The sequence below is a fragment of the Ptychodera flava genome, chromosome 12 (genome assembly GCF_041260155.1).
Source record: "Ptychodera flava strain L36383 chromosome 12, AS_Pfla_20210202, whole genome shotgun sequence".
Taxonomy (NCBI): domain Eukaryota; kingdom Metazoa; phylum Hemichordata; class Enteropneusta; family Ptychoderidae; genus Ptychodera; species Ptychodera flava.
Window position 1 is genome coordinate 30,840,572 of NC_091939.1, and position 16,514 is coordinate 30,857,085.

Below are 16,514 nucleotides of genomic sequence, written 5' to 3' on the forward strand. Positions count from 1 at the left end.
TTGAGAGCAGCTCTGGTGGTAACTCATGTGAGCACGTATGTTAAGGCCCCAAAGGTGTCCCTGACCTCAAAGGTGTCCCCATGGTAAATACACACCAAGATAGGGGGTTAGACTGAAGTCTTACCGTTCTACTTTACACATATAAGCCTTGGTCATGTCATTTTGTTAATATAAGAGAAGATATATTTTCAAACAGCTATGCATTATTAAAGAGAGATATTAGTTTAAAAAGCACAACATTAGGTTTGAAACACAGTATACTAGGAATGGGGTTATAAATGCACGCGTACGTCCGGGGAACTCGCATAGTTTTTATGAGTAGGAACAAAAAGTGAAACTTAGGTAAACATTGTTTTTAGAATGAAGGACGTAAAATTGAGTAGGACAAACATGGACTTGAGAAACAAAAACATAAATCGACCAAGACAATAATTGGTTTTTGGGAACAAAAAGAAGTCAAATAAAGTAGGACAAACATGAACTTACTGAAAACATGTAATTCAATGACGAAAACATGGGTTTGAGTACAATTCCTTCAGTCAAAGGAACTTTCACCATGGTTTGGGGATGAAGAACGTCAATATGAACAATACAACAATAGTTTTGAAGAACATGAACGTAAGTTGTATAAAAAAACAGGCGTTTCACGAATATTGCAACATTTGGCTTGCCATAAGCAAAAGTAATTGTTGGGTTTTCGCAAGATAATGACGACCACACCACCACCACCACCACCACCACCACCACCACCAACAACAACAACAACAACAACAACTAATGTTGGATTTGTATTCGGTATGTTAGGACAACATATTTTGTTTTGTCCATATTTTGTTCTTCCATTTGTGATAACATGATGTAATTGTCACTTAGCATTGACACTACGAGAACAGGCTATTCTTTCACATTTGATCATGTTCGCCTGAGTTCCATGAGTCAACAGTTCTATAGTCAAATACGTTTGTACATCTCCGCGACGCTATCTATGATCGGCAGAAATCTTAGTATTGAACACCTATTGCCCGGTCATAAGGGCCGCGTGTTACCAGAAACACATCGCTATTCCCCGAGGCCATAGGCTGAGGGGTATAGCGATATGTTTCTGGTAACACACGGCCACTAGGGGTAATGAACGAGCGCTATAGCCCGAATAAAGACAAGGTTATAGGTGTTTTATAACTCACCATACGCTCATGTTGTATTATGTTATAGTTTTTAATGTGTTTTGATATTTTGCACCACAACAATCCATGGTGACAAGTTTAACTTACTTGGCGATATTTCCATAGCGCTTACAGTTATACGTGGTACCACTTTCTTTCAAAAGATATCCTAAGCATACCTAGCAACAACCCTTGGTTGCATTTGAATCTTTTTCGACGTCGAGCTGTTCAAGTCCTACGTTGTTAGAATGTTGGAAAATGTTGGAAAATCTGTTCTAGAGAGAGGCTCGTCGCTCATCCCGGACGCACATCACCTTCTAATCACCTGCCATTGTTGCAAAGTTGCAGACGACACTACGGTCACGTGACCGGCCACTTTTCCAAATTTGGTCTGGAGCTTTTCAAAAATACCCTCTGACGTCATTTTTGTGAATTCAATGGGGACTAGACGTATCTATTTTCTCGTCACGTGACGTATTCTGGCGAATCGCGACACGGAATGAGCATGTCGTGTGTTATAAATAAATCTACGCCACGTTAACTATTTGGTGACATTCTCTACAGTCAAGCAGTCAAACTGATGGTAGAGTCTGTTTACAACTCGGAATCTATTTTTGGTTTTACTTCAGATTTGAGTTATGAATTATGTGACTCAGCGGACTGCATATAGAACATATGAATAGAATGAAAGGAGTCTTTTGAAGGAAAAGGTGATACATCAGATGTCTTTGATGGAAATTGCAGAATCAATCATACCATCATTTACTGTCTTGTGATTAAGTTTCAAAATGATTTATTGTCTTTTTGATGTTTTGCGTGGCACCCCTACATAACAATTGTATAATGTAAAGACAGCTTTATCCGTAATAATTAAGTAGCCACTATGGTTCTTCTGGCTGATTCTACAACTTAAGTAAAAGACAAATACAACCTTACAGACAGTAATAAACGAGATTATCAACGTATTTCACTTGTGAGGAAAAGCGAAATTATAAAGAACCCAACTTCTCGGACGAAACGTTTTGCTAAGTGAAATAAACGGCAACAACAAAACATAGTAGAGTGTGAATATTCTTCCAACAAGTATTTACCGTTCCACACTACTAGCAACACTGGGGACTGTCTGCAAAACAAAGAACCATGCATAACATCCCCCTCTCTCTCTCTCTCTCTCTCTCCTCTCTCTCTCTCTCTCTCTCTCTCTCTCTATATATATATATATATTATATATTATGGTCTATTTTATAGATTTTTTTGCCGTTAAGATCTTTAAATCCATTAATAAATTAATATCCTTACACATAAAAAGATATATTCTCTACTGCTGCAGATATGACAACCCTAAGGATATGTTTTTGCTAGAAAATTGATGGTGCCTATGGCAAATAGGTTCCAGGATCATATTAGCGTTGGCGTCTTGAGAGACTCCGATTGAAATTACATGGGAAATAAGAGTCTTCAAAAGTGGAAATAAATCAGTGAACAGGAAATAGAGTGAGGTACATCGTTAAACTGTAATTACGCTGTATTTCGTTGACATCGACGGCGACTATAAACAACCATTTTACGAAGCGTACGAAATATAGGGCTGTGAAAATCTATCTTTGTATGTATGTATGTATGTATGTATGTATGTATTGTTACGATGCCCCATATTCAATTTTTTGTAAGCTGGGTCGAGAGAGGTTGATAGCTTGGCTCGAGAGCTTTACAGTACGTAGTCACCTGTATTCCAAGAGTTTATGTAAATTTTATACGGTGGACATTTTAATGTTGCTGCCGACCAGGTGTATACCGAATATATATAGACACGTTCTCAAAATACATGAGGAGACTGCACAACATCTGAAAGGAGCTCGCCTGTCTGACTGAGAGCTTGCTGTACACGCCTGTCTGATCTGAACGTATGCTGCACAACGGACTGTATAGAGAACTTGAGGTTACAGAAAAAAGGGCAGATATCGCAGGGCAATCAACGATTGTTTCTTCAGTAGTAACGGAGGAAGAGGAAAACCGCTATTGCAAACGTCAACACGAAGTTGTGGACTGTGTACTGAATGCCACGTCACACTAAAGACCGGACGGTTTGATTGAAACCACACTCCGCGGACTTTTTGTGAAAAGGACTGGTTAACACTCAAAGCTCTCGACCAAGCAGGGTAATTTTTCCCATTTGATAATTTTTAATTATTTGTGAGTATTTTAGTTTCTATTAAATAATTTTGGTTACTATTGAACTCCATAGTGCGCTTCTCGTATTCACTGCCTGTGTGTGGTAATTTCTACCGTAACAGAAGTGGGGGCCCGTCCGGGAGAACGGACATTTGCTAGCGTATTTTGTAACTTGGTAAGAAAAAGTTAAACGTGTAACTAAATTGACGTGAAAGTGAAACCAGCAATGGAGTTCAAACCAGATAAATATTTAGAAAAACCTTCTTTTGAAATTTTCAAGAGGTTAAGAAACAGGATTTGTTGTTGCTTGCCGAGCATCTTCAGCTTACTGTTAGTCCATCAATGAAAAAACAGGAGATTAAAAGTGTTGTCGTCAAAGCTTTAATTGACTTAGGGAAATTTAGTGCGGATGCGTTGAAACTCATTGAGTCTGAGATCGATAGCGATGCAGTGAGAATACAGCAAATAGAGTTGGATCACGAGTATAGAATGAGGCAATTAGAAAAAACTGATAGGGAAACGCAAAGAAACTGGAGCTTGAACAAATGAAATTAGAGAGGGAGAGAGAAAAAGAAACAAAATCCAATGTAATGGAAGCTGATAACTTGTCAACAGGGCCATACCATCAGAGTTTTGATGCAGCAAAGTATATTCGGCTTGTTCCTCAATTTCAAGAAAAGGAGGTTGACAGTTATTTCCAGCATTTTGAAAAAATTGCAACTAGTCTCAAATGGCCTAGAGATGTTTGGACCATGTTGTTGCAAAGTGTCCTAACAGGTAAAGCTCGTGAAGTGTTTTCTGCCTTACCCATTGCTCAAAGTAGTGACTATGATTTTGTAAAAGAAGCAATTGTCAAATCGTACGAGTTGGTACCAGAGGCTTACCGGCAAAGGTTCAGAACTGTTCAAAAGAGAGGCGATCAAACTCATGTTGCGTTTGCAAGAGAAAAGGAAAGATTATTTGACAGGTGGTTGCAGGCGAAAGGAATAAATCAGAACTATGATAAGCTTAGGGAATTGATGTTGGTTGAAGAGTTCAAACAATGTGTACATGTTGATATTAAAACTCACTTGGATGAACACAAAGTTGTGAATTTGCATGAAGCAGCCACTGTGGCTGATGATTATTCTTTGACCCACAAACTTAGCTTTAACAAAAGCGGTCAAGCCAAGTCGAGTGGTTTTCAATCTTCCAAAACGTTTGAACAGAAATCTCCATCTTTTCATAAAGGCAAGGAGAATACTAATTCCGCCGAAAAAGGTAAAGTTGGAGTCTTTAAGACTACGCCCACATGTGCCTATTGTAAAAAGAAAGGCCATGTCATTTCAGAATGTTGGTTTTTGCACAGAAAGCAAATAAAGCAAAAATTGAACCAACTGCTTGCACGATTGCAGAAAATCTTCCTAAAATATCCAATGTGTTTAAAGTTGGAGAATTTGTTGAAAGGTCAACGTCTGATATGATAGACAAATTTAAACCCTTTGTCTTTGAGGGATTTGTATCCTTAATAGGGGATGAAGCTAATCTACGACCCATAAAGATATTGCATGATACAGCAGCCTCACAAACTTTATTATTAGAGGGTGTGTTACCTTTATCTGAAATGAGCTCTGCAAAAGCAGATGTGTTAATAAAGGGTGTAGAATTAGGTTATATAAATGTACCATTGCATTCGATAAATTTACAGTCAGACTTAGTTTCAGGGCCTGTTACAGTGGGAGTACGACCCACTCTACCCGTTGAAGGTATTTCTATGTTGCTAGGCAATGATTTGGCTGGAGGAAAGGTGTTCCCCGATCCAATTGTAACTGACAAACCTAGCATTGATAATGGGATTTGTGATGAAGAAAGTGAAATATTTCCCGCTTGTGTTGTAACTAGGGCCATGAGCCAAAAGGCTTCAATTAATAGAAAGGATGTGACAAATAGATTTAATGATGATTTGGATATTGGGCTAGAGGACACGTTCTTTTCTCGACTTGATGAGTGTCACTCTACTGTTAATAAAGTCAAAGATATCTCAAATCAGAGTAATGAAATGCATCCTGAAGATGAGAACTCTATCAAGGAGAATTTCAGTCGTAATAGACTTATTACAGAGCAGCACAAGGATCCCGAAATTGTGAATTTAAGGAAAAGGTCAGTGTCCCTCAGTGAAATTGAAAAAGTACCAGTATGTTTCTATACAAAAAATGGCATACTCATGAGAAAATTGCGACCTCCTCATGCATCAACTGAAGATGAATGGAGAGTTGTTGATCAAATTGTCGTGCCTAAATTATATCGTACAGAAATAATTAGTTTAGCCCACGACAATCCTATCAGTGGACATCTGGAATAAATAAAACTCATGACAAAATACTTAATCATTTCTACTGGCCAAATTTGAGACGGGATGTTGCTAAATATTGTAAGTCATGTCATGCATGTCAGATGGTAGGCAAACCCAATCAAAAGATTCCGGTAGCACCACTCAAGCCTATACCCGCTTTTTCAGAACCATTTAGTCAGGTTTTGATAGATTGTGTAGGTCCATTGCCGAAAACTAAATCAGGAAACGAATACTTGCTAACAATTATGTGTGCGTTTTCCAGAAGCAATTCCTCTGAAAAATATCAGCGCACCCAAGATTGTGAAAGCACTTATCAAGTTTTTCACTTTTGTAGGTCTTCCTAAATCCATACAATCCGATCAAGGATCAAATTTCATGTCGGGTTTGTTTCAGCAGGTTATGCACCAGCTAAATATCAAGCAGTATAAATCAAGTGCGTACCATCCTGAATTCCAGGGGGCTCTGGAACGTTTCCACCAGACTTTTAAAAAATATGATACGTACTTTTTGCCTTGAAACAACTAAGGACTTGGATGAAGGAATTCACTTACTCTTATTTGCTGTCAGAGAAACTGTTCAAGAATCAATTGGTTTCAGCCCCTTCGAGTTGATTTTTGGACACTCAGTTCGTGGGCCATTGAAGTTGCTGCACGAGAAGTGGCTTTGTAAGGAGATTGAAATGAATCTTTTGGAGTATGTTTCTAATTTCAAGAATACAATTAGTAGGGCTTGTGAATCGCCAAAATGAACCTTAAGAAAAGTCAAGCAAAATGAAACAATGGTATGACAGTGATGCCAGGACAAGAGTGTTTTAAACCGGGAGATAAGGTTTTAGTACTATTTCCAATCCAAGGGCGTCCCTTACAAGCCAGATACTACGGTCCTTATGAAATTGAGTCTAAGGTGAATGATGTTGACTATGTTGTGAAGACTCCAGGAAGACGTAAAGAAAAGCAATTGTGTCATGTTAACATGTTGAAAGAATACATTGAAAGAAATGTTACTGAATTTCAGTCAGTTTCTGCCTCCACTCACCTTAGTGACGATCATGCAAGCTGTGGCCAGGAAAATGAAGTGAGCAAAGGCAAGAAATTTGATCATGATATCAAGTTGAGAAATTCTATTTCCTTGCAAATTTGGATGACAAACTTAGTCATCTGACAAAAGAACAAAGGGAAGAGTTGAAAAGTTTGATATTAGAGTTTAAACACTTGTTTGCAGATGTGCCTGGCAGAACTGATAAACTGTGTCATGATGTCGATGTAAACAATGCAATTCCAATTAAACAACACCCTTATCGAGTTAAACCCTGTGAAGTTAAAATATGTCAAAAGTGAAATCGACTACATGTTGCAAAATGACATCATAGAACCAAGTTGTAGTCCATGGAGTTCACCATGTATACTTGTGCCGAAAGAGAACGGTTCATATCGTTTTTGTACAGATTACAGGAAGGTGAATTCAGTCACAAAGACAGATTCGTATCCATTGCCAAGAATAGATGACTGCATCAATAAATTGGTGAGGCAAAATTTGTAAGTAAGTTTGACTTGTTGAAGGGATATTGGCAAATTCCACTCACTGAGCGTGCCAAAGAAATATCAGCTTTCGTTACACCTGACGGTCTGTACAATTATAAAGTCATGCCATTTGGCATGAAAAACGCTCCAGCCTAATTTCAACGCCTAATTAACCGTATCATAAGTGATTGGATGGCTGCGAAGGGTGTGTTGATGATGTCAGTGTTTACAGCGATACCTTGGAGGAGCACTTGCAGCGATTGCGCAAATTCTTTGAAAGATTGACAGAGGCCAAACTCACAATAAATCTTGAAAAGAGTGAATTTTGCCATGCTACAATAAAATACCTTGGCCATGTTGTAGGCAGGGGTCAAACTAAGCCTGTACTTGCAAAAGTTGAAGCAGTCCTAGGTTTCCCAGTTCCAAAAAATAAGAAAGAAGTAATGAGATTTCTGGGCATGGCCGGTTATTACCGACGATATTGTCAAAATTTTGCAACTATTGTTGAACCACTAACGGAATTACTAAGAAAGAATAAGAAATTTGTGTGGTCAGAAAATTGCCAATCAGCATTTTCTAAAATTAAGGCCATACTTGCCAGTTCTCCAGTTCTTGTGATGCCAGACTTTGACAAGCAGTTTAAACTATGTGTAGATGCATGTGATGTTGGTGTCGGTGCAGTATTAATGCAACAGGGGGAAGATCAGATTGATCATCCGATTGCTTATTTCTCAAAGAAATTCAATATCCATCAAAGAAAGTATTCTACAATTGAAAAGGAATGCTTAGCCCTACTGCTTGCTTTGGAGCACTTTGATATTTACTTGAATATCACACTGCACCCAATCATGGTCTTCACTGATCATAACCCCCTAACGTTCATCCATAAGATGAAAAACAAGAATCAGAGATTAATGAGATGGAGTTTAACAATCCATGAGTATGATTTAGAGATAGCTCATATAAAAGGTAAAGATAATGTAATTGCAGATGCGTTATCAAGAAGTGATTAAAAATGTGTGCAAGTGATTTAACATTTGTCATAATATATGACTTGCATTCTGTGAAATGCACCGGTTGTTATGTACTGTATTTTGTGCTATTGAAGTTTTCATTGCACTCAAACATTTTCTGAAGGGGAACGTATTTCGATGCCCCATATTTTTTTTGTAAGCTTGGTCGAGAGAGGTTAATAGCTTGACACGAGAGCTTTATAGTACATCGTCACCTGTTGTGTTCCAAGAATTTATGTAAATTTTATACGGTGGACATTTTAATGTTGCTGCCGACCAGTTGTATACCGAATATATATAGACACGTTCTCAAAATACAGGAGGAGACTGCACAACATCTGAAAGGAGCTCGCCTGTCTGACTGAGATTGCTATATACGCCTGTCTGACCTGAACGTATGCTGCACAACGGACTGTATAGATAACTAGAGTTTACAGAAAAAACGCAGATATAGCAGGACAATCAACGATTGTTTCTTCAGTAAGTAAAGGAGGAAGAGGAAAAAACGTTACTGCAAACGTCAACACGAAATCGTGGACTGTACTGAATGCTACGTCACACCAAAGACCGAACGGTTTGATTGAAACCACACTCCGCGGACTTTTTGTGAAAAGGACTGGTTAACACTCAAAGCTCTCGACCAAGCAGGGTAATTTTCCCATTTGATAATTTTTAATTATTTGTGAGTATTTTAGTTTCTATTAGATAATTTTGGTTACTATTGAACTCCATAGTGCGCTTCTCGTATTCACTGCCTGTGTGTGGTAATTTCTACCGTAACAGTATGTATGTATGTATGTATGTATGTATGTATGTATGTATGTATGTATGTATGTATGTATGTATGTATGTATGTATGTATGTATGTATGTATGTATGTATGTATGTATGTATGTATGTATGTATGTATGTATGTATGTATGTATGTATGTATGTATGTACGTACGTACGTACGTACGTACGTACGTACGTATGTACGTATGTACGTACGTACGTACGTACGGACGGACGTACGGACGGACGGACGGACGACGGACGGACGGACGGACGGACGGACGTACGTACATACGTACGTACGTACGTACGTACGTACGTACATACCTACATACATACATACATCATACATACATACATACATACATACATAAACATGGATGGATGTACGTACGTATGTACGTATGTATGTATGTATGTATGTATGTATGTACGTACGTACGTACGTAAGTATGTATGGCTAATAACAAAGTTTTCTGAATCTAAATCCGAATAAACATCAAGACATACCAAATGTGAACTGAATGCCCTCACGTGGTTAACAACAGGTTTATAACATAATAGTATGCTTCACAGAACAATAAGATGTTTGTGAGATCATTACTGTATATGTAGCAGGTTTTATCAACTTTCGCACAGTACTCTCGTGGTTAAATCAATAATTACAAAACTCCATTTAATATGCAAATGAGCTATTTATTAACTTGATACTGCTCAACGCTTCATGGGACAATTAAATATCTATCAGATAAACATAGATAGCACGTTTCATCAAATGTAATGCTGTAATTTCAGAGTAATAACACTAATAACAAAGTTCATTAAATATGCAAATGAACCCGTAACTAAGTTCACATTACTAAATGCTTCACAACACAGTCAGGTATCTACATGATCAGTATCTGCAGCAGATTTCATCACATTTGGTGCAGTTATTCCCGAGTTTTATGACTAATTACAAATCTTCATTAAATATGCAAATAAGCTATTTATTAACTTGACAATACTCAGTGCTCCAAGCGACACTTATATATCTATAAGATCAATATCTGTATCAGATGTCACCAAATTTGGTGCCATGATTTCAGAGTCATATCACTAATCACATAGTTCATTAAATATGCACATGAAACCTTAATGAACTTCACACTACTAAATGCTTCACAACACAGCCAGATATCTGCCTGATCAGTATCTGCAGCAGATTTCATCAAATTTGGTGACGTCTTTCGGAGTTATATGACTAATTGCAAATCTTCATTGAATATGCAAATAAGCTATTTATTAACTTGACACTGCCCGATGCTTCTCAGTACAATTAGATATATATTAGATCAATATTTGTAGCGGGTATCATCAAATTTGATGTAGGAATTTCAGAATTATATCAATAATTACAAAAGTTCATTAAATATGCAAATGAGCAGACAATTGACATGCCACTCACAGTATCATCACAATGTTCTAAGATTGTCATCTGTAAAACGTTTCATGAAATTTCGTGCAGTATTTTTTGATATATACCGACACTATCATTTCTGTCTCCATAGGAAACTATTGTAAGGAAAAAAATGACATTTCATGGCTTCATTAATATGCAAGTTACACTAACCAAAATGTAATCACTACTTACCATCAGCATATGGTACCTGTCTACCAAATCTTACTTAAATCGGTTTAGGCGTTTTTGAGTTATCGTGTAAACAGACAGACTGACAGACAGACACACAGACAGACAGACAGACAGACAGACAGACAGACAGACTGACTGACAGACAGACATCGCTACGACACTAGCCCATGTGCGTGAACACGTGAGCTAAAAATGACGACATTGTATTATGGAGTCACCTACAAATTAATGTTCTATCGCACAATTATTTGACCCAGGAAACAAAGTACATTTTTTTGTTCCATAAATGTATTTTCTAATGAAACAAATATAATTCACGGCTGGGGGCCGGATGAGAAATTGAGGATGGGGGACTTGGTGTTGGGGGACCTTGAAAATTCCAGAGTACCAGGACGTTCAGACAAAATAATCATATTGACAGATATATTTTGCTAGTTTTAAATTGATTTTTTATGGTTTACTTGGGGGTCTCACATGTATAGACACTGGTATCTTTTCACAAAATTTCAATATCAGTTTGTTTCACACCCTAGCACTTCTAACTGCCACATTCCAGTGGATGAAATTTACAATAGTTTTGCCGAAGACAATCATGTATACTTAAATGACAGTTTTCGGGGGAATTTCAAAATAAAATATCTTGTACAAAAATGCTATCCTAAACATCATATTCTAGTGAAGTAAATTCTTATAGCTTGTCAAACACATAAATGCACAGATATAGCCAGCTTTGTTTAGGAAAAAAATTGTTCATGGTTTGTGCCATAGACAACACACCGCGACAGCAGGAGCTGTTCGGATAAGTTGGCACAGGTCTGCTCTACATTTTCATATGGTGGGGGCTTCCAACGTTTTCTTTGGTCTCTGAAAAATTTTTGCTGTTGTTGTGGCGAGGGGGGCCGTGGAAAAATTGGACGAGAGATTTCCTTCAGTTCCTTTACCGCACAACCTGCCGTTTATTGTGCACATTCCCCAACTCTTCTTTAACTTACGAAAAGTGTATTAAAGTACTAAATTTTGGCATGATGTAGTGATTGTGTAGAGTGCTGCCTCAGTTTGGAATATGTGGCCTGCACTTTCCTCCTTTGACCTATACACACATCACGTGATCAATTCAAGGCTCATTGTTTGCTACCCAGCTTCAGAGCATTCAAGGGGAATGTAGGTCCGCCATTTTAATGGTTGCGAGCTATGACGGCTTCAGAAGGATTTCACTATTACGAAGGCGTGCTCTTTTACGACGGGCTACTCCCAGCCTCATCACTGGACGCAGCGAGGAAGCTCAAAGTTCGGGAGGATGATGTGTTTGTAATGACTTATCCCAAGTCGGGTGAGGGTCATCAAAATTTGCTCTGACCTACTTCCAAATGACTTCTCAATGTTTAAATTGGCAATGGACAGCCTTCCAATGCTGTTGCATGCACGTATAATTACAAAATTGCAGTAAAATTCAGAAAAAAAGAGACTGCAAAATTGACAATGAGTTTGCTTTAAACTTAAAACAGGTGAAAACCTCGGTAGTATTAAATCTATGAGATTAGATGAAATTTGATCTTGGTCGAAAACTAGATTTCATGCGTATGTTCATACATATTCAGTAATTATAACTCCAGGTACGACATGGCTGCAACAAATTGTCTCTCTGATAAGGAACAGTGACGACATAAGCTCAACAGACGAAGTACCATTAACAAAGCGGGTACCATTTCTGGAAGTAGTCCCCCCGGGAGAAGAGCGTATCCCAATTTCTAAAGTGCTGGATACCATGGAATCGCCAAGATATATAAAGACACATCTCATCAAACGATTGCTGCCTCCTGACATATTCACGGTCAAACCAAAGGTAAGATGTGAGCCTTCATGTAATCGTGTCTTTGATATTCAGTATGACTTTTGCCGAGAAACTAACCGGAGAGCGCCCTTCTGCAACAAATGCAACAAATTGTGTCTCAGATAAGTAATATCATTGACGACATAGATTCAACTGTACCATGCACTGAGCTAGTCAATCCAAGAGGAAACGGCATCCCTAATTAAAAATTGCTGGAGACTATGGAGTCACCGAGACATACCTCATAAAACGACTGCTGCCTCATGAGATATTCATAGTTAAACCACAGGTAAGATGTGAAATTGTATGAAGTCGTGTCCTGATATTGTGTATGACTTCTACCAATACACTAACAGGACATTGCCTCCACGTCTTATATTTTCATAGGTGTTGTATTTGGCCCGGAATCCAAAAGATGTGCTGATATCATTTTATGACTTTAAAGCTCATCCCTGGTCATGGAAGGAATATTTTGACAATTTCCTGAAAGGAAACGGTAATTGAAAATCTATTGCTTACCATTGTCATATCATTTATCAGGCGATTATTACCATTCAGATGAATGGTGTAACGATGACAATGTCTCAGTTTTATCAAATATTAGTTGACTTGGCGAAAGCATTTTTTTCACGATGTGTCCGCGAGAAATAAGTCGGTTACTTAAACTTGGTAATGGTTTCAACAATTAGGAAGTTCTCGGGCGCACATGTAGCTGAAAAATTCAGGACAATCAGTTTACATTCGCATATTATCGCAAAACGACGAAGGTAGAAGAAGCTGTTTTGGAAAATATTGACACTAGATGAAATCGGGTACAATTTCAAATTATTTTATCTAATACAGTTAGATTAGATGAGATTGACAAAAATATTTTAGAGGTGGAAAATTACAATCAGGGTTCGACGTGTTATTAAAAATAAGACCCTTCCTTCATTTTGCCGTAGAAGAAAATCACTTACGTGATCCTTAGCAAGAAAGTGTAGAAGGGGTGGCTATAGATTATAGTTTCTTGATCCTGTATTACAACAGGAAAATTCTATATATTTTGAATTATCAATATACTTTTTAGGCCTTTCATATAATCTCAATATGTAAACACTACTTGATGAAGTATGGATGTATGCTAAACACTCCTATGGATAACAGTGTCGCGCCAGGACTGTTGCGGTAGGGCACGTTTTCGTGTGTTTATGCGTGAGCATGTTTATGGCTGTCTGTTCGTGAATGTCGGCCCGACTAGGATTTGAAACGGAAACTACATATTCGTACAAGTTGTACTCCTTATAACTTGTGTATTTCTCAATCTCCACTTAGTTTGTTTTGGTTCCTGGTTTGAAAACGTTGAGTACTGGTGGGAACACCGCAATGACGACAACGTGCTGTTTCTTTTTTATGAAGACATGATACGGGTGAGATTCCCTAAGATAGATTAAAAATTACCATATGAAATGTATATTTTTATGTCTAGTCTAAGATCCCACAATTTCAATCATTATCTTTCAACACCACGGTAACAACTATATGACATTCTTGCTTCACATCTGCTCTCCTGAATCTGAAACGTATTTCAGTCCTTTCAGTGTAGCTACTTTTGACACTTTTATCGACAATCATCATATAGGCCCAAACTCTTTAAAGTTCCATTAGCTGCATCTTCTGGCGATTTTTCCGTTAGTTTTGATTGAAATGATCACTGGCTCACGTTGAATAGCCTGTCAAATAACAGAGAATCGCATATTATTCGGAAACATTACGTGCCCTACAACTAAATATCATGTGATTTTACAACGAAAATTTCAATTTTTGTCCGGACAGAAAATACAAACTGTTGACACGCGAATTGCTACGTAGGCATTCTTCTGCACCTGCGCGAGCTATTTACAGCAATTTCAAAATAAATATTCATTACTTATGCCCGGTACTTACGTCGTAGTCCATTGTCCGAGCACGTTGCGTAGCCAGATGTCTGGCAATTCACGACGCAATGTTGTTTTTATCCGGCAATAAACGTGAACTTGTACATCTTACGTGATCGCGGCGTCACCATATCTGCGTTCTCCCCACCAGCACGCTGAGCACGCCAGACGTCAACAAACGAGCTCGGAAGGGCAACACGTTTGAACAAAATTAGCAGTTTTATGTGGCTGTAACATCACTAATCATGTTTGTTTCTTCGTAAAACAACATTTTGCAACAAATATGAGCTTCCAACTTGGAATTTTCCGAGGTAAAAAATGGTCAAAAGTTACAAATAATGGCCCTTTAAACTTATGGTAAGGTTAATCTGACTAATGCTGCTTTCCCTCTTATTCTCCTCTGTGTTCTAAGGATCTGAAAGGTCACGTCCGTAAAATCGCTGACTTTTTGAACAAATCCTTGGACGACGCTACTCTGGATGAAATAACTCGTCGGTCGTCCTTCAACGTCATGAAGGAGAACCCAAACGCGAACTTTAAGGCACCGTTTCGTGAAGGAATGAGGAAATTAAACAGAGGTACGGCGTAACAATCCTTGATCTTCTTAAACTAGAGAGGTTTATGAGCATTGCGATAGTCAGACAATACTGATGGTGAGTCTAGATATTGAGATCAACCGAGAGAAAGAAATGTTATTATCGTTTTTCAAAAAAAAGACAACGGATAACATGTGTATCTTTATTCGATGTATCGGTTGTTTGCCAATAAGAAGCATTGTTAACATTGTTCCATTTGTGTTCTTTGTGCCCTTTCTGTTAACTCCAGGTAAACCCGGGATTTGGAAGAGTCGCCTTACTGAAGCTGAAAATGAAGCCATGGAAAAGGCTTTCAGTGGGAGAATGAAAGAAATGAAGATTGAATTCCCCTTCTACTCCTACGATGACGATTGATAAAATGACAGCACATTTGAACGGCCGATTGTTTTTCATGTTTTATTAAAAACATTGCATGGTTTCTAAAACCTTTTTGCAGGTTTATTGCTCTAGCTTACGAAAGGTAGTTGTGTAGGACAAAGTCTGCCAATTCACAATCGCATTAAGGATCTCCCAAAAACTATGACATAATCCATTGACTGTAGAAAGGGAAAATAGAATCGTAGGCATTTACTTATTTTTTCGATGTGATCGAAAAAACAATATTAGTGTTAATGTCGCTGTAAGTTGTCTTGATGGCGTCATATATTATCTTTGGGATCCCTAGAAGGAGAGTGTTTATTTTTTGTCTTCAATTACAAAATGCAGTGTAGCATCTAAAAATTCTGTAATAGTCTGAAAGAAACAATGTATATGATTTCATTGACATTGTTGGAGATTCTTTCAGTCAGAAACTAGTAACAAGGCGTACTTCATTAGCTTTATGAACAACCTTGTTAGTGTGATAGTAAAACTGAGCGTTTCAAAGGAAAGATATACTGTGTTTAGTAGGTTACCAGAATATAAACAAGTCAAATCGAGCAGGTAAAATTGAATATAGATTTTCTTTCTCTTTATGCCGATGATTTTCCACTTTTTTCTGATTTGGTATGGATGCGCAGGATGCGCTTACAATTTTTGACTTTTTGAAACACCTGACATCACTTCTTGGTCTCTGCCAGTGGTCCAAATATCTTTCTTTCACGAAATTGACTTGCGTATGTGTATGTGTGTGTGTGTGTGTGTGTGTGTGTGTGTGTGTGTGTGTGTGTGTGCGCGCGCGCGCGCGTGTGTGTAGGTGTGTGTGTGTTTTCAATTTTTATAGAAACAAGATGGCGAACACGTCATATTTGCTACTGGTTTAGTGATAAGTCCACTGGAGATGTCGACCAGTAAATCACTGTATGATTTTTAGTCTAAATATCGTCGTCCTCCGAGGCTTATTTTGGTGGCTTGCGTCTCCATAGCAAAGATATCGTATGCAGTAAAGATGGATTGGCTGATGAAATAACAATGGACGCAACACATCAAGATTACGATCTTCTGATCACCCTGAAATAATAATGATAAACGGTAAAAAGGAAACATGATTACGAGATGAGCTGTTCTTATTCTCGCGTAAATACGACGGAACGAGAAAATTTCTTTGGCGATAACAATTTTAAACTTCTAATTGATGAACGGTATT

The 16,514-nt window shown here is 38.0% G+C and overlaps 1 protein-coding gene across 1 annotated transcript; it reads left to right on the forward strand.

Moving 5' to 3' along the window:
- Positions 1 to 11,710: 11,710 nt before the first annotated feature.
- Positions 11,711 to 16,002, forward strand: LOC139145616 (sulfotransferase 1C4-like). Its single transcript, XM_070716882.1, has 6 exons — positions 11,711 to 11,937; positions 12,221 to 12,450; positions 12,826 to 12,934; positions 13,753 to 13,847; positions 14,767 to 14,932; positions 15,180 to 16,002. The coding sequence occupies exons 1-6, from the start codon at positions 11,799 to 11,801 to the stop codon at positions 15,302 to 15,304; spliced, it is 864 nt and encodes a 287-aa protein (XP_070572983.1). The 5' UTR covers positions 11,711 to 11,798; the 3' UTR covers positions 15,305 to 16,002.
- Positions 16,003 to 16,514: the final 512 nt, after the last annotated feature.